Here is a 22,089-nt window from a genome sequence, read left to right as displayed (position 1 = left end):
ACAAGGGACTGGGCTTCTATAACAATAAGAGGTTTGCACTCTCTACTGTTGTTCACAAAAGTAGGCCAGTCAAGGGCCCAGAAACAAACAAATAAACAAAAAACCCTAAAACCATGAGACCACAAGGAAAAGGCTTCAAGTTTCCATTTAAAAATCTAGGTATATGGATGATCTGGAGGACAAATACATAACACAGCTCCTGAAATTCTGCTGAGAGTTTGTGATATCATGGGTGTGGTTCTTGTGGGTTCCTCCATTTCTATTCACCTGAGGAATTCAGAGAAGCAATATGGTAGATCCAAAGGCTAATGATGATCCCTTTGAAACAAATTTGTTAGGACTATCTAGTGAATGTATAAATTACATGGATTGTCGTTTGGTGCAACGTGTTAGCTAGACAGATAGAAGTCCTGACTTTTCTATGGTGCCCCCCATCCCTCTATGACTCACCTTCGTTGTGGTTTCTAAAACGATTTCCTTGTGCAGAAGCTCAACCACCATTTTCACGTGGCCTTCTTTAGAAGCCAGATGTAAACCATTCAACCCATTCTGAAAAGGATAGAACATAGTCAGATCAAGTGCATCATGCTGCTTGCTGTCTGTAGGAGCTGCAGAGAAGGTCTGCTCCCGGGGATGAGAAGCTCGGAGGGCTAGAAGAAAGAATTTTAGTGGCTGTGGAGTTAAATGAGACATTGTTACAGACTAGGGCCATTCTACAATGGCTTTTAGCATCCATATTTTCTATCCTCATTTAGCAGTAAATTTAGGAATATAGGAGGTAGTAAAGAAAGATAGGGCTATGAATTCCACTGCTATGAGGGAGGCATGAAGATCAAGAAGCGACCTTTGATCTTATATTTCACCATAGCTACAACTAGGGTGGTGCAATAAGTGCTTTGCCCCAGGACTCCAAAATTTAAAGGATGTTGACAGTGCTTACAATCCTTCACAGGACTGTAGCATAGAAACAACTGACTTTTGTACATAGCAAGAAGAATTCATCAGAATAAAGGTGGACTACCAGTGTTCTGTGGGTGTCTCTCCTCCAAATCCCAAATGATTTGTCTTAAAAAGTTGATGCAAGGGTATGTTCCCCACTAACTTGTTCCAGGCACCAATGATCCCTGTTCTAGCTTTGGGACTGGCACTAAGTAACCTATCTCACTAGAATATCTGTGTTACAAATTCTGAAGACAGCAGCCTCAGACCAGGGAAGGAGGGACCAGGGAATATCAGGGCCTACCTAAGCCTTTCTCAGGGATGTAAATATTGTATAGAACAGGAATTCTGAAATCCAGGCAAGGGTGAACTGAATTTGAGTGCACAGCTGTTAAATGTACTAGCACACTTATACGATCTCTGATTTTGTCCATGTGGGCACTCCCTTTTTAGGTCACAGCCCCATATAGGCTTTGTAGATAAGGCTTTGGCTATGGTTGAAAACTTCGCCTGCCTACGCTAGTCTGGTAATGAGTCTTTATGAGTTTAGTTGGGTTGGTCCCAACTAAACATAGTGAGACAAAGGAAGGAATTTGGGGAGAAGAGGCAGTGGGGGACCTTGAAAGAATCATAGAATCTGTCTCAGAGTTAGAAGGTTCTTTAGAAGTCATCAAGTCCAGCCCATGCCTTATTAGGAATCCTCTTTGCAACATCCCTGACAAGAAACCTTCTAGCTTTTGCTTAAATATGTCCAGTGATAGAGGACTTACTATCTTCTGAGGCAGCCTGTTCCACTACTGGATGGCTCTAATTGTTAAGATTTTCCTCACATTGAGCTGAAATGCTGCTCCCCATTGCTCCTCTGGGACCAAAAAAAGACCAAATCTAATCCTCTTTCTGCAAAGTAGTACTTCATATGCTTGAAGACAGGGGTCACGTCCCTCTGGGTCTTCTCTTCTCTAGATTAAATAGCCTCAGTTCTTTCACTGTTTCTGTCTGACCCACTATTCAAGGCACATGATCTGTTCAGTTATTTTCTCTATACTATCATCCTTACACAGCCCAATGCTACCGCCAGCAGTGCCCATCTTCCCCTCCCCTTTGGAACTCCATTTACTTGTTAACAAATTCTCCTTCAGTCTTGACTTCTTATTATTACACTCCTTACATTTACTGAATTATGATGTTTCACTGAGAGATCTGCGTCTCCAGCAAGCCTCTCATGTTAGTTGCTCATGTTCCTACTTCCCGAGTCTCGGGACAGACAGCTGGCATACTCCTTTCTCTTCCTACCAATTCTAAACCCTTGCTTTGTCACTATCATATCAACCTAAATTCATGCCATCCAATTGTACCTCCTTCTCTATACTTGTCACCATCTTCTATCAGCCTCTTGGTTAATTTCCCACCTTCTTCCATAATTCTAGAACCTGGGCCATAATCCCCATCTCCATTCTTTCCTTTCCTATTATCCTTGAAGACCTCAGAATTGACACTGATGAGAAACATCTTTATAACACCCTTTCACACATTCTTTTGAACTTAAATGGCTTTCATTTCAACTCTCTTCAGGCACCCCGTAAGAGGTGACCATATAGACCTCTCCATCACTAGAAACTTGCTCCACTCTAAAGGTTCTGATCTCTGCAATTCTCCCTTCTGGCTACATTTTCTTGCCCTTAAGTCCTCTGAGAGGTATTGTTATATCTTTTTTTCATATTTATTTATTTATTATTAGTTTTCAGCATTCACTTGTATAAGATTTTGAGTTTCAAATTTTTTTCTCTCTCTCCCCTCCTCTATCCCTAAAATGGCAAGCAATCTGATGTAGGATACACATGTATAATCATATTAAAAATATTTCCACATTAGTCATGTCGTGAAAGAACAATCAGAACAAAAGGGAAGAACCTCGAGAAAGAAAAAAACACAAAAAAGTGAAAATAGTATGCCTTGATATGCATTCAGACTCCATAGCTCTTTCTCTGGATGTGGATAGCATTTTCCATCATGAGTCTTTTGGAATTGTCTTAGATCATTGTATTGCTGAGCAAAGCCAAGCTATCAAAGTTGATCTTCGCACAATGTTGCTGCTACTGTGTACAGTGTTCTCCTGGTTCTGCTCACTTCACTCAGCATCAGTTCATGTAAATCCTTCCAGGTTTTTCTGAACTCTGCCTGCATATCATTTCTTATAATACAATAGTATTCCATTACATATGTATACCACAATTCATTCAGTCATTTCCCAACTGATGGACATCTCCTCAGTTTCCAATTCTTTGCCACCACAAAAAGAGTACTATAAATATTTCTGTACATATGGGTCCTTTTCAATTTTTTATGATCTCTTTGGGATACAGATCTAGCAGTGGTATTGCTGATTTAAAAGGTATGCCCCAAAGTATTGTTAGATCTTGAGGCCTTAGCCCGGTGTCTTGCAAAGGGATAGCATTGGACCTGTGGTTTCATTTGCATATTCCCTTGGAAGAAGAAACTACATTTCTATCAATGCTGATGGGCACCTTCTTGGCAACTTAGAATCTTAGAGAGTCACCTAGGGCATCAAGAGAACAAATGATTTGTCCAGGATCACATAGAGAGTATGTGTCAGAGATGAGATTAGAGACCATGTCTTCCCAATCCCAAGGCAGTCTCTCTCATCATTGTACTATCCTGCCTCTCAGCCTTGCATGTGGCAGATGCTTAATAAACAAACAAACAAACAAATAAATAAATAAATATATGTATATATATATATATATATATGTTTGTTGAAATGAAATGAAAATGCCTTCAAGTTTCTTCTCTATCCTAGTTGCCCTAAGCTGCAGACACTCTAGCTCATCAGTAAGCTAGAACACAGCACTCAGAACTGAACACGAAGCTTCAGATGTGACCAGGGCAGATGAACATGGGAACATCATTACCTCATGTACCCTGAATACCATATTTTTGCTAACAAAGTCCGAGAGCACAGGAAAGTTCTTTAAAAAATGAAAGCTTTGACTGTTTCAACATTTTTCTTGGAGTCACATTAGTATAATAATAGCTAACATTTACATAGTGCCTACCGTGCTCCACATACTACACTAAGCTCTTTACAAATATTATTTCATTTGATCCTCAGAACAACCTTGGGAGAAAGGTGCTATTACTGTCCCCATTTGACATAGGAGGAAACTGAAGAATGGCTTGCTCAGGGTCACATAGCTAGTAAGGAGTCTGAGGCCAAATTTGAACTCAGGTCTTCCTGACTCCAGGCCCAGCGCTCTATCCACTGCGCCACTTAGCTGCCCCATCACTATAAGTATCAGTATGACCTCCTTCCTCTTAAGAATCTGATTTTTGAGCCAGTAAACATACAATATTTCTATAACATTTGCCCCTTAAACTCAGTGAGTCTGACTTCTCTGCAGGTGTGGTGACAGAGAAAGAGCCCTAGACTTAAAGCTGGAAGACCTATGTTTGAGTCCTAATTTTTCTATTTAATCACTTGGGTAAGTAACTTGTCCTCTCTGGGCCCCAGTCTCCTCATTCAGAAAATAAAAGGGTTAAATTAAAATGATCTCTAAGGTCCCTTCTGGCTGGAGCATCCTGCGGTTCTCTGCTTCTGGAATTCTGCAGCTGCTGCTCCAGCAGGAATCCTTCTGCAGTCATTTGGGCCCTAGAAAGAAATGCTTTAGCAGCTGTTGTAGTCTGCATTGAGCGGTACAGCCTCCGCAACCTCAGTGAATTGTGACAGTGTCCGGCTGTTGCTATTTTTCTTAAACCCTCCCCAGGGCCACTGAGCTGGGCATTCACTATACACCACACTCCACACCAAAGCTGAAGAGCAGTCAGAGATTGAAGAACAGCCCCAGATACTTCCTGTGACTGTTCCTGCTTTGGCAGGAGAAATTAACATTCAGACCTTTATCCGGAAACCTGAATTCACTTTCTCCTACAGCACATTATGGAAGAGATATAGATATGATTCAGTCCTATCCCTTCATTTCCCAGCTAGGACACTTAAGCCCACAGGAGTATGACAGGGACCGGAACCCAGGCTTCTCTAATCACAGAATGGTGCTCTTTTACCAAATGAAATCTGCTTGCTGGGATACTACCAAGTTCATCATAGCTGATTTTCAAATCTTCTAATAAAATTCCTACAGTTAAGAAATCCCCTTTGGTATAGTTAACAATATAGGCTAACAATAACATAATTCATAGCTAAAACTAGGATTGGGAGACAGTCTTTGTCCCAGAATGCCAAAATTTAGAAGGCTTGGAAAGTTACCATAATGCACTCCTCTAGCAGCATAGAAGCCACTACAGTAATGAATACTCCCTTTTGCTCAACTGACTTTGTCAAGGCCTCTTTTTATATTATTTTCACATCCTGAATAATAAGAACACGATTCATATTGCTTGCCCCAAATTTATTTCTTGTTTCCTGTTTTGGGTGCCAATATTGCTAGCCATGGCCTTAACAATTCAAATCTCTATTAAATTTTAAGATTTACCAAGGACTGTTGTCCGCATTTTGCAGATCAGATAAGAGAGGCATGAAATAACTTCTATGCCCACATAGCAAGTAAATAGCAAAGCCAGGACTCAACCCCAAATCTCCCGACTCTGGGGCCATTGCTAATTTCCACTCAACCCCCACTACTTCTCCACCACAGTGAGTAACAAAAGAGTCTAGAGAACATTTATGTAAATAGGTTTAGTTCACTCTGTCGCTTTCTTAGTTCCCTAGAGAGCTTAATGCACCAACGCTTATTAATTCTAATTGGATGGTAAGCGGTGATATCCGTTAAATCTGGTTCCCAAACCAAACTTTCAGGATCCCCCTCTCTCAGCTTCATCCTTTGTTAATTACAAAACAAAGAGATCTGCATCGGAAAAGAGGAGAGCCACCTTTTCTAATTAAGATCCCACGTTGCAATGCAGATGTGAGGTTGCTTTTGTCTCAGCAATAGTCTCGCCTGGGTGGTAATAGCCTCCTAATAGATTCCCCAGTGATTAGTTTCACTGTCTCCACACACAGCTCTTTACACGGTTGCCCAAGGAATCTGTGATTCCAAATTTGTGGGTGTTTATTCTTCTGAGATGGATCATGAACCCTCTTTGACTTAGTAAATGGCCCTTCATGAATCATCATCCTCTCCTCCCACCTCCTCAAAAACAAAAACAGAAAAACGCATCACCTCTGGTGCTGAGCCTCCTCAGACTTAGCCAGGCTTGACCTCCAATTATAGACACTCAGAGTCACTGCTGGACTGTACCTGAAGACTTTCCAGTTTGGTAGAGCCTGCCAGAGCCTATATTTCCCTGGCATACACTCTGAGAACCTGGAGGCCCCACAGCCTACCTTTTAAAATACAACATGCTTGGTTTGGCATTCAAGGCCCTCCAAATTTTTGGCTCCACCAATGAGCCTCCTTTGTATTTCCTTATCTATGGACAAAAGCCATTCTAGCTCTCTAAACTTCCCTCAGTGGATTTCATTCTAGTCTTTGTCTTGCCAGCATTAATGGCACTTAATAAATGCCAGATTGACCAACTAAACATCCCATTGAAGGTCAGTTAGGTGGCTTTAGGTTAAGAGCTGCTGACTAGATTTCCTTCCTTTAGGAGTGGGGTGTTGGGGGTCCAGTTTCCTAGACTTATTTAACAGTACTCCCTACAATCGCTCCAGCCAAAGTCCACTAGCTCTTTTCCAATCTTGTCCCAGACTCTCTCAATTCAGTACGTTTGTGTGCATTGGAACAGACAACGCTCCACCATCCCATCTCTAAGCATCTCTTTATAAACCTCCTTTCTTTCAAGCACAAGTCAGGTGATACCTGCCCTGCGAAGGGGAAAGGAATAAGCATTTATATAGCAATTACTACATGCTGGGCATTATGCTAAGTACTTTGCAAATGTTACTTTGCAAGTTCCTATCTCATTGTATCCTCACAACAACCCTGCAAAGTAGGTGCTATTATTATCCGCATTTTATAGTTGAGGAAACTGAGGTAAACAGAAGTTAAGTGACTTGCACAGGGTCACACATCATCCTATGATGTCTTCCTCTGTCCCCATGCTAGAAGTGAACCCTCCTTCATGCCCATCCCTAGAGCCATAACTAACAATTCTGGCCCCCAGGGCAGGAAGCACAAAAGGCTCTCTTGAATTATCTTTTTAAGACAATCTAATGTAAAGGGCATAGACACTTTAAACCTCAGGACTCAAATCCCCTTAGGAGAACAGACCTCAGGATATCAGTCTGTTGCTGGGAAGAGAGCGGGCATTTCTGGCCAGGGAGTAGCTGATTTGATGTGTTTATGGATGTCAGGGAGGAAGTTACTATCTGGTTCTTTCCTATTGTAACTAAGCATTCTTACTCCATAGGTGCTAAATTCAGTTATTTCTACCTGCTGAAGGAGTACATGTGCTGCCAGAACCCTCTACATTTTGGTATACTGGAGAAAACCCCTGATCACCCCACCTTAGTTATGGTTTGGAATCATAACTTAATTGTCACCCATAACTCATAATTATCAGACCTGAGTTTATCACCCATAAACTTAGTTATGGTTTGATTTTCACCCTTCTCTTTTTGGCTTCTATCACATTCTAACTTGTATTATGGACTCTTTGAGGGCAGGATCTATGTTTTATTTCATTGTTGTATCCCCAGTGCATAGTAGTTTGCACACAGTAGGTATTTAATAAGTATCTGTCATTTTGATCAGCAAGCAGCCTGTTTACTGGAACGTAGAGATTTAGACAAAATTATAGTGCCATCACAAAGTGGTGAAATAGTGGGTTGGAAGATTTTTCTCCTCCACTGGATTTGTAAAATTTACTGAAGAACTACAATAAGCCTCAATGCATACACAAGAAAGTCAGCCTAAGGGGGACAGTCCATCATCTGAGAATATTCTATTTGTAAATCCCATATTCATTCCTACAATTTCCCTCTTTTTAAGCAGAGGGTTTACTGCTAAAACAAGGAGGAATTAGAAGGGTAAATCTCTCTGTAACATCTATGGACATCTGTGGGCAGGTATCCACTTCAATTTCTCCTTGGCAGATCCTCTGAAGACTTGGTCAGAACAGTTGAAGTGCGGATGTGGATGTGGTTTAGAATTCTTCCTCCTTTCAGCAAATAGAGTCTAAAGCTCTGACCAAACCTGCTGAGTAACTCCTCTTGCTGCTGACATGCAGACAGCCTGCCGGGGGAATTGGGGAGAGAAAAATAAATCACCTATTTCTTTCTCAAAATAAGAAACAGGGTAGAGAGAATTGGTGAAAGGGAGAGAGAGGAATGAATACAACGGCTAAATTAGAAGTCCAGGAGTAAAGAACTAACTACTCCTAGGGGTCAATTTCAAATAATACTCTATGTCTCTCTTAGAGAAGATATCAGCTTACCTAATTCATTTTCCAACAGACTTCCTAAAGGGATGTCTGGAGGCCACTTGGCCCCATATGACCTGATGCCACGTAGCACTAGAAAGAGTCAAAAAAAGCTTCCAGAAACTCCTATTTATCCTTTGTCTCTGTTTCTTAGTCTGTAAAATGGGGATACTAATAACACCTACCTTCCAGGGTTGTTGGAGGATGAAATGTAAATAAAGCATTTTGCAAATAGAGTGCTAATGCTGACTATTATCATCAGCCCCACTTGGATTTCATGGAATTAATAAATGCTTCTCGAGTGAACAAAAAAAAAATATCCCTGCCAGTCAGGGTCTGTCATCTGCCCTTGCACTTTTTTCAGGTAAAACATCAATTCTGAGAAGCAATCTGTCTGATGGAGGGTGCAGAGAAGAGCCCAGTCAGGCTGTGTTTCCTTTAAAATTTTGCAAGGGGGAAAAAAAAACAATAAACCTCATTCAGTCTGAATGATTTAATTTGGAGTATTTTCCTGTACCAACTGTGAGAAATACCATTGGCAAAATATTCCATTTCAGACATTTGTTCTCAGTAAATTATTCTTCTGTTTAGTTCCTCTGATTGCCCCCAATTCCATTAACTGATTTCCAAATATACAAATACAGTAGATATGACAGAGGAAATTTAACTCTGGTCCCAAAAAACAGAAAGTAGCTCTTTTTGACAGACAGGAATCATGACCCTGAATTCCTCAGAATATAGAAAAGTCTTTGAAATGCCAAACCATAGCCAGAGCCAACACTGACCATTTTCAAAATTTATCTAATCTCACAATCATTCCGCTCATGGCCGTCTGGCTTTTCAGTCAAAAGGAACAGGTGATGTCTAGAGATATCAATATATCAGACTGGCCCGAAAGTATCTCTTAAAATATCTTTCACTAGTCAATGCTGGAGAAACTATGGAAAAGACAGAAGCAAGAGTTCATTGTTGGTAGAGCTATGAATTGAGTTAACCATTCTGGAAACAACTAGGAACCATATGTCACTAATTTTACCTTTTGATATGATGATCTCATACCTGAGCATGTACCTCAAAGAGGTCAACAACGGAAAGAAAGAAAGATTCTATACAGAATAAAATATTCATAGTAAGCTCTCTGTGGGAGCAAAAAAATTGGAACAAAATAGGTGCCCATCAATTGAGGAACGACTGATCAAACTGTGGGTATATAAATAGAATATTATCATACTGTAAAAACTAGCGAATATAAGGAATTCAGAGAAATATGAGACAATTTCTATGAAATCACCTTAGAAGAAGAGAAAACAACATACATAACAACTACAGTAATATCATGGGGACTATGATGATGATGATGATGATGATGATGATGATCAATATTAATAATAGCAACCTAAAAGAACAAATAACAATCTAAACCATGGGAAGAACAAGATTACAGTGATGATAATGTTAGTATGCATTTGAATGATGCTTTAAAAAGTGCTTCTGCATATCTTATTAAGCATTGAACTGGGAGTCAGGAGACCTAGATTCTAGTCCATAGGAACATTCATGTGACTCTACGCAATCCACTTCTCATTTCTCTGCCTCACTTTCTTCTTTTGTTAAAAAAAAAAGGGAAAAGACAGGACTAGATGATCTTGAAGGTCCCTTTTGGAGGTGGCATTCTATGATTCTACCTTAATTGCTCCTCACAACAATGTTGTGAGTAGCCAATGCCACTTCTTTCTTTCTGTCTTCCCTTCTTTCTTTCCTTCTTTCTTTCCTTCTTTCTTTCCTTCTTTCCTTCTTTCCTTCCTTCTTTCCTTCCTTCTTTCCTTCTTTCCTTCTTTCCTTCCTTTCTTTCTTCCTTCCTTCCTTCCTTCCTTCCTTCCTTCCTTCCTTCCTTCCTTCCTTCCTTCCTTCCTTCCTTCCTTCAAACTGAGGCCCCAAAAGTATTAGTGACAGTAGTTGGAGATAGCTGATCATTGTGTTGGATTGAGTCCATGGCAATACCATGATGACTACAGCTGGGTCACTAACTACGGCACAGAACCTCAGGGGCTTTTGCCTGTAGACATCAAAGACAAACTAGACTATAAGCCCCTTCAGAGCATGGACAGAGATTTTTTTTTGAATCAGTTGTTTGGTTTTTTCCCCTATCTTTGTATTTCTAGTGCTTAGTACTTAGCTTATCAATTTGATTTGACTGCCCACAGTGTTTTGGCAGGAGTGGCAGCTTCAAACACAGACCAGACTATAAAATCCAGCAAGGGGCCCCTTGATCTTGTTGGTTATCTCTGACACTAGGAGACCCCTAGTAAACTAAAGGGGTTTCTGCAGAATGGTATCTCAGGGAGTTTTGAGTACAAGGATACTTTTGAAGGACCAAACATGTCAAGGAACTCTATCCTTACAGGATCTGATCATGAGCCCCTGCATTTATGAAACTGTGTGCTATGTATGTGCTGTTCCTGGCCTAAGGTAGCTGTCCTATCCTCTGCATGCCTAGGAGAATGCCTTTATAGCACCTTGCTGATTTGTTTTATATCTGTGAAAAGCTAGAGAGATTTTGGGCCTGAGCCTGGGATACTTGAATCACCAACTGGTTAGTAAATTTGGCTAGACCTTTCCTTAATCTATTGCCTAAGTTACAAGTTTCTGAAGCTCCCTCCTCATCCATCAGTAATGAGAGATATACTTGTAATCACCAGTAATGAGAGAAAACACTTGATAGCTCTCAAGTAGAGATTTAACTTGTCCAAAGACACACAACTAGAAAGTAGAAGAGCCAGCATGTAAATCTAGACCTCCTAATTCCGGGTTCAGGGTTATTTCATGACACGATTATGAGTCTCAGTTAAAAATCAGCACACAAAGAAACTGAAAAATTCATTTTTTTCCTTTTGGTGCTTACTGAGAAGGGAGCAATATTGGAAGCAATCAATAATGCAATATTTTAGATAGAAATGAGTTTTATATATTTTTAGGTTTGCAGCTCCAAAACAGATCAAAGTATATGTTTAATCAAGGATTGAAAAGGAGAAAAGAAACAAACAAATGAAGGGCTAAAATGGTCCCTAGCTTCATCTCTGACCCTAATAGTTTTTCATATATCACTTGTTGTTCATCCTTCATTCTCAAAGACGACCAATGACATCACAAGGGTGATTAATTGGATTTAAGTGAGGCAGAGCTGTGCAAAGTCATTAGCCTGACTCTCTCCTCCAGAGTGATGGGTGTCCAGTGGCAAGACATAGGTCAAGATGATTGGCGATGGCCCCAGATGCAATGGGAGACCTGGGCCTTTTTAAGCTAAGGTTTTTCCCAGGTCTCAGTTTATCTGAGACAACATCTGTGCAATATATCACTTATGGCTTTGAAGTAGAGAGGGTAAAAAGATGAAGAGGGAGGAAAAAGGAAGTGAGTAGAAGAAAGGGAAAGAAGTAAAAAGGGTAAGAAAGGTTAGAGAAGTTAAAAAGGAAAGAGGATTGGAAGGGAAAATCAAGGAACGATAAATGGGAGGGCCTCTTGTAAGAAGTCAGCAAGAAAACAGAATTAAAGAAACCCAAAGAATTTTCCCATATTTTAAGCACTATATTTCACGCAATTGGAAATTTATGTTGGGCAGTAAGAGAGGGCTGGCTTTGGAGTCAAGAAGATCTAGGTTCAAGTTCTGCCTTTGACACAGTTTAGCCATGTGGCTGTGGGCAAATTATTTAATCTCTCAGTGCCCTAAGCAACTGTCTATGACTATAAATTACAGAGTAGCTCCTGATATTCATCCGTGGAGAGAGCTTCAACCAAAGGGATTCCCCTCTACTAATGAAATTAGAGGTCTGGACTTCAAGAAAAAAAGGAAGCAACAAAGGGTGGAGTTGATGAATGAGGTGAAAATGTTGACAAAGATGCTGACCATGGAGATCAGATGGCATGTTAAGGTCTCTGCATGTGTAAGAATACAGGGCCTGTGGGATAGGTCCGACCACACATAGCCCTCTTTATTACACACAGGACATGTGAGGTTGGACCTTTTCCATAGGTCTGATATTCCTCAGGATGGAAACCCCAAAGTGCCATCTAACCATGATGAGAGAATCTAGGTCAGATCCTTAGAAACCACAAGCCCAGCACAGAAACCAGTCAATGTAAGAAACCTCTCCTGGAGGTCAGGCCTTTATTTTCTATCAAGGCTCCCCAATCTTCAAACTCTTCCTATCTAGATATTTTATAACTCGACCGAGATTTGTGGTTGTTCACTTGTTTCAGTCATGTCCAACTTTTTGTGACCCCATTTGGGGATTTTTTGGGCAAAGATACTGGAGCGGTTTGCTATTTCCTTTTCTAGGAAACCGACACAAACAAGGTTAAATGACTTGCCAAGGGTCACACAGCTAGTGTCTGAGGCCAGATTTGAACTCGGGAAGATGAGTCTTCCTGACTCCAGGGCCCAGCACTCTATACACTGCGTCACTTAGCTGCCTCTACAGAGATTACTCAGTGGGAAAAGTCTGCTGAAGATATATAATCTTGGAATCTAATGAATCAGATACCAGACAAAGCTGCATTAACTACCTTAACCCCAGTGGATAACCATATCTCCTCACACCTGTCTCCTGCGGTGGGAAAAAACCAGATAAAATCAGAGGAAGAAGCGGAGAGCTAAACTCAACCTCCCTCAAACCTGAATGAAGCTGACACCAATGGAAAGGAACAAGATTGGATCTTTGCATTTGCTCCACTTTCTTTTCCTGAAGTCCAAATTTAGCTCGTTTACCAAGGCACTTCACAAGATTGTGGTTTACTAGATATTCAAGGCGAGGGAAAAAAACCAGGCAAATCCTTTGCATTATCTTTTTTTTTGAAAGACCACAAAAATACCCCACATTTTCAGAGCCCTGCAAGGAGGTGAATCAACCTCATATCGCCTTCTCTTTATTTCCTAATCTCATGAAACTAGCAACGGCTTCCGTGCTTTGGGAAATTAGTGTGGTTCAGCAGCAAATCAGTTGCAAGGGTTTGCAGACCCCTTGGGAGCCTGGCTTGAGGGGGGAGAAGTGGCAGCTCAAGTTAATGAACAAAAGGGGCTCTGAAATGAAGCAGAGCAGCTAAGAATATTTTCAGGGGACCAGAAAGAGCCTGGCATCAATCAAACAAGCAAGCATTTATTAGGCATCTACTATGTCATTGTGCTAGGCACATTGGTCATACAGAGAAGCTCCCTCAAGGAGTCTAGCCAAGGAAGATAGCAGGTAGATATATAAATACATACAAAACAGGTACAAAGTGATTAGGGGGAAAAGGTGTTAGCAGCTGGGGAATAGGTAGATAGGTGTAATGTTAAGCAGGGTGGGGCTTTTGTACTGTTTTCTCTTTGAGAATGCTAAAGTAATGAGTGCCTTTAATTAAGTCTTACTAGGCACAAAGCCCCAGGCCCACACCCTTTTGCTGATTAGATGTGAAGCCTTCAGGCCCTAAGAAGGGTATATACACTCAGAGGTTAGCATTTTGTTTGGGACTCTCACTCACTGGAAGGGTGTCCTGTGATTTGACTAGATGAGACTGTGGGCAGCCATTGTTAAGAGTCTCCCAGCTTTGGAGAAACCCAGATGTTGGTGCTTCTCTGGTAACTATATATTTGTATCTCCAGCACTTAACACAGGGCCTGGCACATAGTAAGCACTTAATAATCACTCTATTCACCTACCTATCAATCTACTTATCTATCTATCTACCTCCCTATTGTAACAGCAATGCTGCTTGCTGCAACTGTGGCTATGTAAGACCAACAACACCAGCACAGAGAAGAGCTTCCAGCACAGGTTCTTTGATCTGCTTTTCTAAGAAAAGCAACTTTAAGAGGTTTACAATCTCACTTTAATCAAACATACATATATCATCCACTTAGTTCAGGAGGAAAAGCCAGCACCCTGAACTTCAGAGAGAATACAAATAGAAATTATAAATAGAGACAATATAAACAGAGTAAACAACACAAACCAGTCTATCCATAGCAATACATTGTTGGAGCTTTGAAAAGGTTGTATTGTGAGCTGATACCATCCATGCCAGGAAGGCAGTGAGTGGAATAGGTACTTTGGAACCATTGACATTGAGAGGGACACTCAAACAGTCCTGGGCAAGGTTTCCAAGGAGGCTTAGGTCCCATCTCTGAGAAGATGCATAATGTTCCCAATCTATACCCAATTTACCTTCTGAGACAGTCAGGCTTTTTGGCACCAAAATTCTCATGTCTATTCTGGTCTTGTCCATGACAGTGTTTCTTTTAAAACTTAAGAAAGAACCTTTATGTGCATCCTGTATCCTCCTAGAAGAATGTAAACTCCATGAGGGCAGGAACTATTTCATTTGTATTTTTGTATTCCCAGTACCTCAATTAGTGCTTTGCATGAATTAAGTGCTTGGTGAATATTTCTGAATTGGATAACAATGATGTCTTTTTGGTAAAATCCCCATGGGACTATACCAACTTATCTTTATTTTGTCTGAGAGACTCAAGGGTCTTCTGCTCACCCAGGTGTAGTTCTGGAGTGAAGATTCTTAACTTTTTTGGTTTTCATGGGTTCATTTGGCAGTCTGGTGAAACCTATGGATCCTAAAATAATGCCTTTAAATTCATAAGATAAAATACACATGATTACAAAGGAAAGCAATCATACTGAAATGTAGTTATTAAATTTTTTTAAAAAGTTCACCAACTTCAGACTAAGAACCTCTATTTAGGAGGAAGTGGGGGAGAGGAGGAAAGACCTGGGTCTTTGTCTTAGTTCTGTCACTAATTGGCTATGTGACCTTGGGGTAATCACCTCCTCTTCTTGACCTCAGCTTCCTTTTCCACAAAGTAAATAGGATTTTTTCCTAAGGCCTCTTCCAGCTCTGATGTTCTTTGTTCTAAGGTTCATTATAGTCTCAGCAATCTATATTTAAAGGTCCCTTCCTGGGCTGATGTTGTATTTCTAATACTTTTTCTCATGCTGACATTCCATATTATAAGGTCCCTTCTAGAATTGATACTCTATATTCGAAGGTCCTTTCTAGCTTTATGCTTCTAATCAAAACAGAGTTCTTAGAAAATAGGTGACATTAGCCAAAGAATCCATGCTCAAACATAAACCTTCACATGTATATTCATAATTTGGAGATATGTAAATTAGATTTAAAGGTCAGCATACTGAAGAGGCAAAGAGTCCCAAAGCAAGCTCATAAATACTGTACCTCTTACTCCTTCTGGCTCTCTTGTTCTCTCTCCTCTGTCTCTATCTGTTTGTGTCTTTGTCTCTCTCTCACAAACACACATGCTCAGCACTTATCTTTTGCCTTTCTCAGATTCTGAAGTGACTTTCATATTCAAATTTATAGCAATTAAACCATGAAGTAGAACATAATTTGCTGGAGACTACTATCCTGGGTGCAAGTTACAATTCATATTCATTCACTCTTTGACAACCATCTATCCAGTGTCTGCTGGGGGCATACAAAACCTTGATACGACACAGCCCCTACACCCTCATGGAGCTTATAGTTTAGCAACATAAAAATATGTAGTACTATGCAACAAATATACAATAACCATAGAGTGGGCGAGATTGCAATAAGTACATATTTACAAAGTATTATGTGAGGTTGGAAGATGAAAAGATCATTTCCCACTGTGGGGATCAGGAAATGCTTCCTAGAGTAGAGGCATTTGACCCAAGTCTTAAAGTCTGTCAAAAGGCAAAGAGCATTCTAAGGAGAGTTAGCAAAAGTTTGGAGGTGGGAAAGTGCTGGGTATGTATAATGGATAACAAATGTCTGGTCTGTCTGTACATAGCACTCATGGATAGGAATGATGTAAGATAAAGCTGGAAAGGTAAGAAGGCGCCATTGTGGAGGACTTTGGTGAATTGAATTCAGATCTTGAGGAACTTAATTCACTTTTCTAGGTCCCAAGCTCCTCATCTTTTGAATGAGGAAAATAAAAATAAAAATATCAACTCTGCGTATCAAGGTTGTTCCATGGATCATATGAGATAGTGCAATGGAAGCGTTTTGTAGAGGAGAAGTTCATAAACAAATGTAAAACGTTGTCTTCAGCTGAATGTTTGGGTAACACAAATCTGGGAGGAATAGCTCATACATTGGATGATAGAATTGGAGTCAAAGAATTAACATGCTAGAATTAGGGGCCAAATCAGATAAAAAGTAAGTGTAGCAGGTATAGATGTAAAGTCTTTCAACTGGTTCCCAAAAAATCAAAAAACATTTCAACCAGTACGGGAAAAGGAAGATGTGCCTAGACAAGGGCTCATGTTTTTCAGATTTTCAGAGAATCACAGAATTGGAAAGTTCAAAGGGACCTCAGTGGCTATCAAGTCCAGGCCAACCCATGAATGCTATCTCTACTCTATACCATGTCAGACAAGGGGCTATAGGATCATAGATTAGAGCAAGACCTCGGAGGCAATCAAACCCAACTCTCTCATTTTACAAATAAAGAAACTTCTGAAGAATAGCGCGATTAAGTGAATGTGGTAAAGGGGATTCCTGTTCAGGTGGAATTGGATTAGAGCATCTCTGATACCCCTTCCAACTTTGAGCTTCTATACTCCTATGAATTAACTTACCTTAAAAGGCACAAATAAGAATAATCATGTCTGCAGGATTATAATTAGCAAAATGAGCCTTAAACATCATGTTTCCTGTTAAGTTACGAAAAGGGGAAAGAGTATTTCCTATTCAAGAGAAACTGGAGAAAGATCTCTGAAAGGTCAAGTTCTACCTTTTTCATTAATTTCTATTTCAAAAGGTTATGAATAAATGGGAATGAAGCACATTGGAGGAGAGTGCAAGAATAAACATGGATGCATATATTCAGCTACTGGTGTTAGGGGATTGCTTTTGCCTAAATCTCTCTGGCCTTATCAGCAGAGAAGGCTTTAATGTGCTCTCCTCTCATCTCCCTCTGATATTGTAAGCCATGGCCAGATGGAGCAACTAGAAATGAGAGAGAAAATGAGCGGGGACTTGTTAGCCCCTTCAAGGAATTAATGTTCCTTTATTGGGTGGGGGGTGAGGGGGTTGAGGAGGTCAAGTAAATCACTGAAATGCAGACATAATACACTGGAAAGGACCCTGACTTTGGCGTCAGGGGATCTCGGTTCAAATAATGAGTCTGCCACTCATTCCCTTTATGGCCTTGGCCAAGACCCTTAACCTATCTGGCCTCAGTTTCTTCATTTATAAAATTATGGATGGGACTAGATTGTCGACATGATTGTTAAATTTCCAGTGTGCATATTTATGCTTCAGAAATCATATCAGTATAAATCAGTGCTTGATTTGTTTTATGGGTTGTCTAGACTTAAGAAGGTATTAACCATACCGATTAAACTGAAAACTGTGTGAGCATACACTTTTTCCCTAGAGACCCCATTGTTAAATATTTACCAGCACACCCCTGGATTGCTCTATAAACATTGCTTGAGGTCAGCAGGAGCACGGTAGGAGGCTCAGGGAATGAATTATCACCAGACTGGAGGCCTGATGACTGTAGACCAATAATAATGATAATATTCATAATAACAATAATGACTGGCACTTACATAGTCCTTTAAAACTTTCAAAGTACTTTACAACCATTATCTCATTTGAGACTCACAACATCCCTGAATTTAGCACTTCCCTAGTGGGATAAATGAAAAGAGAAACAACAAAGTCGTGTGTGTGTGTGTGTGTGTGTGTGTGTGTGTGTGTGTGTGTGTTTGTGTGTGTGTGTGTGTATGCATGTGTATTATATATGTGTGTGTATATGTATACATACATATACACACGTATATTTGTCCCCCCAAAAATCCTCTTGGGTAGAATAGTGGCAGAGACCTGGGTTTTTTTTTTTAAAGAGCAACTATTCATTTATTTTGCTTCCATTTCTGGTCTCAGTCTCCTATTAAGGGCCTAAAGGAACAAAATAATGATGGGAAAGGATAAAAATCCTTCACTAAAAACAAGAAAATCCTATAGCTCAGCTGCTGCTTCCTCCCCAAAGCCTTACTGAGTCTCTCTAGATATTAACTCTGCCCTACCTTGATATTACTTCATATGATAATGATGTATATACACGTTGCATTTACTTACTTGTATACACAATATATCTCCCAGTAGAACGTAAACTTCCTAAGGGCAGGACTGTTTAATTTTAATACCTTACACATTTTTGAAGGGATCCAGAACCACAACTTCATTATTACGGGGAGCTCTGAATGAGAAAATTCCCTCTATTAATACAAATCTGCAACTATTCTTCCACATGGAGAGTTGCCTGGGGCCCTGAGAGGGTCAGACAGACAGTACTCACCCATGGTGGAAATTGAACTCAGGCCTTCTTGACTCTGAGGTCAGCTGTCCAGTTACCGCACCAGGCAGTCTCTTGCCTTGCATATAGTAGATGCTTAATGAATGTTTGCGGAATTGAATTAAATAGACATACTGATTAATGTGGTATGGTAGAAAGCACACTGGATTTGGATTCTGAAGATGAGGGTTCAAATCCTGCCGTGTCTGTATGACCTTAGGCAAGTCACTTCATTCTCTGGGTATCAGTTTCTTTGTAAAATGAGGGAGTTTAGACTAGAAGGCCTGTCTTCTATAAAACCATGATCCTCTCCAGAGTAACGTGCTGTGTGACTTCCTGTAAATCTCTTTATCCTTCTGATGCAGGGGTGGGGAACCTGTGGCCTCAGGCCACACATGGCTTTCTAGGTCCTTGGGTGCGGTCTTTTGACCAAGTTCAAGTTGTACAGAACAAATCCTTATATTAAGGGGATTTGTTCTGTGAAGTTTGGATCCAGTTGAAGGGCCGCACTTGAGGACCTAGAGGGCCACATGGGGCCTCGAAGCCACAGGTTCCCCACCCCTGCTGAGGCACAGCCCACCTCCTAAGATTGTTGGGCCTGTAAAATGAGGTAATGTGTGTGTGTAGAGATGCTGTGTGACTGCCACATCCTATGTAAGTAGTTCATAGTACATTATAGTGAAACATTGAGGCAAGAACTTTATTCCTGTCTCTTGACACCCTTCTTCTGATACCTAACATCACAAGGCTTACTCAATAAGTAACTTCTCTGGGCCTCAGCGTCTTCATCTGTAAAATAGAGGATGAGGATCATGGATGAAGGAGTCCTCAGAGGTCATATGGCACAGTAGATAACGTGCTAGGTCTGGAGTCAGGGAGATTTGGGTTTGTATCCCACCGCAGAGCCTTCCCAGCTGTGGCGGGTCGTTTCACTGGCTTGTCAATTCAGTTTCCTCATTGGTAAAATGAGAGTCCACAGCACAGGGAGGCTGGACTTAATGACCTCTATGGTTCCTTCCATCTCTAGAACTGATTCTAGTCTAACCTTTTCTTTTCATAGATGGGGAAAGTTAAGTGACTTGACTAAGGTCACACAGGCAGTCAGCATCAGGTAGTCAGATATGATTTTAATCCAGGTTCTTTGTCTTTAATGCCAATGCCACTTTTTGGATTTCTAATGTCTTTTCTAGGCTTAAGATTCTATGACTTGGAAAAGTAACAAACATTACCCAACAAACCCTTGCCAGCAAACCTAACATCCTTCTATCTGATAAATGTCCAATTCTGGGAAACTCACTGCTATAGCCCTCCCATTTAGTAGAAACATTAGAAAAATCTACATGTTCAATATAAACAAATTTGTGGCTTTGACAGGGTTGAACAATGGGGTGTGGCCTCTTTTCATTAAAATCCTACTTATCAGAATGGGATCTTAAAGGCCTGCCAAGTTCATATGAGCTGGAGGGCCCTTTGAATCACAAGCCTGGCTTTGGACTATGTATACGTCTGTGCTGAGTCAAATGCAGAGAGGCTCATCACCAGGAGGTCGGCCACCAGGTGAGGAAGTTTCTGTTCTCACCATCTCATGTAGACTACCTGCTAAGACAATGAAGTGTTGCTATCTGTATGGAAGGAAAGAAGGAAGGAAGGAAAGAAAAAAAGAAGGAAGGAAGGAAGGAAAGAAGGAAAAATGGAAGGAAGGAAAGAAGGAAGGAAGGAAGAAAAGAAGGAAGGAAAGAAGGAAGGAAGGAAAAAAGTACTTATTTGGTACCTACTACTATGCGTCAGGCCCTATGTTAAGTGCTTTCCATATATTGTCTCATTTAATCCTCACCACAACCCTGGGAGGTAGGTGCTACTAAGAATCCCATTTTACAGTCGAGGAAATTGAGGCAGAGGTTAAGTGACTTGCCCAGGGTCACACAGCTAGTGTCTGAGGCTGGATCTGAACTCAGGTCTTTCTGATTCTAGGGCTAGTGGTCCGTCTATTGCACTACCCAGCTGCCTCTCATAGAAATGGGTAGAGGAGTGCCCAGGCTGATGAAATCATGACTCTTTCGAAGGACTGATGTGAGGCTGCTTCTCACACACTAATTGGATGTCTTACAAAACTTTTGAGGTTCTAACGTCCTTTGGAAATAGTTCAGAAAGCCATATGTCTGGACGTGTAGACCCCAGGAGATTCTTTTCTCTGTCACATGCTACCTGGGCTTCAGTTTCCTTCTCTATAAAATGAGGTGGTTGGATGACACGACCTGAAGACCCCTTCCCCATCTCACTCTCGGTTCCTCTGCTCCCTGCTGTCGTTACCACGACCTTGGCCAGTGGAACTCATTTTGTCGCAATGAGATAACACTGGAAACTGTGACAACAAGACTCATCAGCTTCATTGTCATGTACTTAAAATAATTTGCAGATCTTTCCAGTGTTTTGAAAACATTCATTTATTCAATTCAATGTTTATTAAGCACCTGGTATGATAGAAGAGGAATATCTGGTTCACTGGAAAGAATGATGAGATTTATATATTCAGGTGGCCTGGATTCCAATGCCCATTCAGCCTCTTCCTGGCTGCGTCAACTTAGGTAAGTCACTGCACCTCTCTCCACCTCTGTAAAATGACAGGGTTAGAGCAGATGGCCTCTTGCACTAAGACTATGATCCCATGACCCTCCACGCAAAGTACCCTGCTGGGCTTGGGAAACAAAGACTCACAGAACAGTCCCTGCCTACCCTCAAGGGCTTTCATTCTACTGGGGAGGAGGGAAATACAACCCGTGCACCAAGATGTGCATGGATAAAGTAACTTCAAGAGCTGGAAAGCACTAACAACTCAGGGCAGTGGTGGTCAGGAAAGGTAAGAGGCAGAGATGAGGAGGTAGGACTTCCAGAGATGGAAGAGAGATGAGAAATGGAAAGCCATGTATAGGGAATGGTTAGGAGGCACTTTGTCTAGAGTGGAGTGTGTGTGTATGTGTGTGTATGTGTGTGTGTGTGTGCGTGATCTTTAACATTCCTTTATCAAGCAATCATGATCATCTCTGTCAATCAATCGAGATTAATAAGTGAAGTCTTTAGCAAAGTGTCTGGCACATAGTAGGTACTTTGTAAATTCTCGTTGTTCGATAGTTTCAGTCATGTTCAATACTGGAGTGCTTTGCCATTTCCTTCTCCAGCTCATTTCACAGATAAGGAAACTGAGGCAAATAGTTAAGTGACTTGCCCAGGGTCACACAGCTAGTAGGTGTCTGAGGTCAGATCTGAACTCAGGGATATGAGTCTTCCTGACTCCAGGTCCAGTGCTCTATGCACTATGGCGCCACCTAGCTGCCCCCATATAAATATTAGCTATCATCATCATCATCATCATTATTATTGTCATTCAGGAAAATAGCTACTCTCTCTTATTGCTCTCT

The 22,089-nt window shown here is 40.9% G+C and overlaps 1 protein-coding gene across 1 annotated transcript in view; it reads right to left on the bottom strand.

Moving 5' to 3' along the window:
- Positions 1-2,027, bottom strand: part of ANK1 (ankyrin 1) — an 86,985-nt gene extending 84,958 nt beyond the window's left edge. The window contains exons 1-2 of the mRNA XM_036749994.1: positions 1,997-2,027; positions 451-650 (exon numbers count right to left, since the gene is read on the bottom strand). Of these exons, the coding sequence (XP_036605889.1) occupies positions 451-650; positions 1,997-2,027 (231 nt within the window). The remainder of the gene's footprint in view (positions 1-450; positions 651-1,996) is intronic.
- Positions 2,028-22,089: the final 20,062 nt, after the last annotated feature.

Source organism: Trichosurus vulpecula, chromosome 3 (genome assembly GCF_011100635.1).
Source record: "Trichosurus vulpecula isolate mTriVul1 chromosome 3, mTriVul1.pri, whole genome shotgun sequence".
In the NCBI taxonomy this organism is placed as follows: Eukaryota; Metazoa; Chordata; class Mammalia; order Diprotodontia; family Phalangeridae; genus Trichosurus; species Trichosurus vulpecula.
This window is presented reverse-complemented; position numbering and strand designations above follow the sequence as displayed.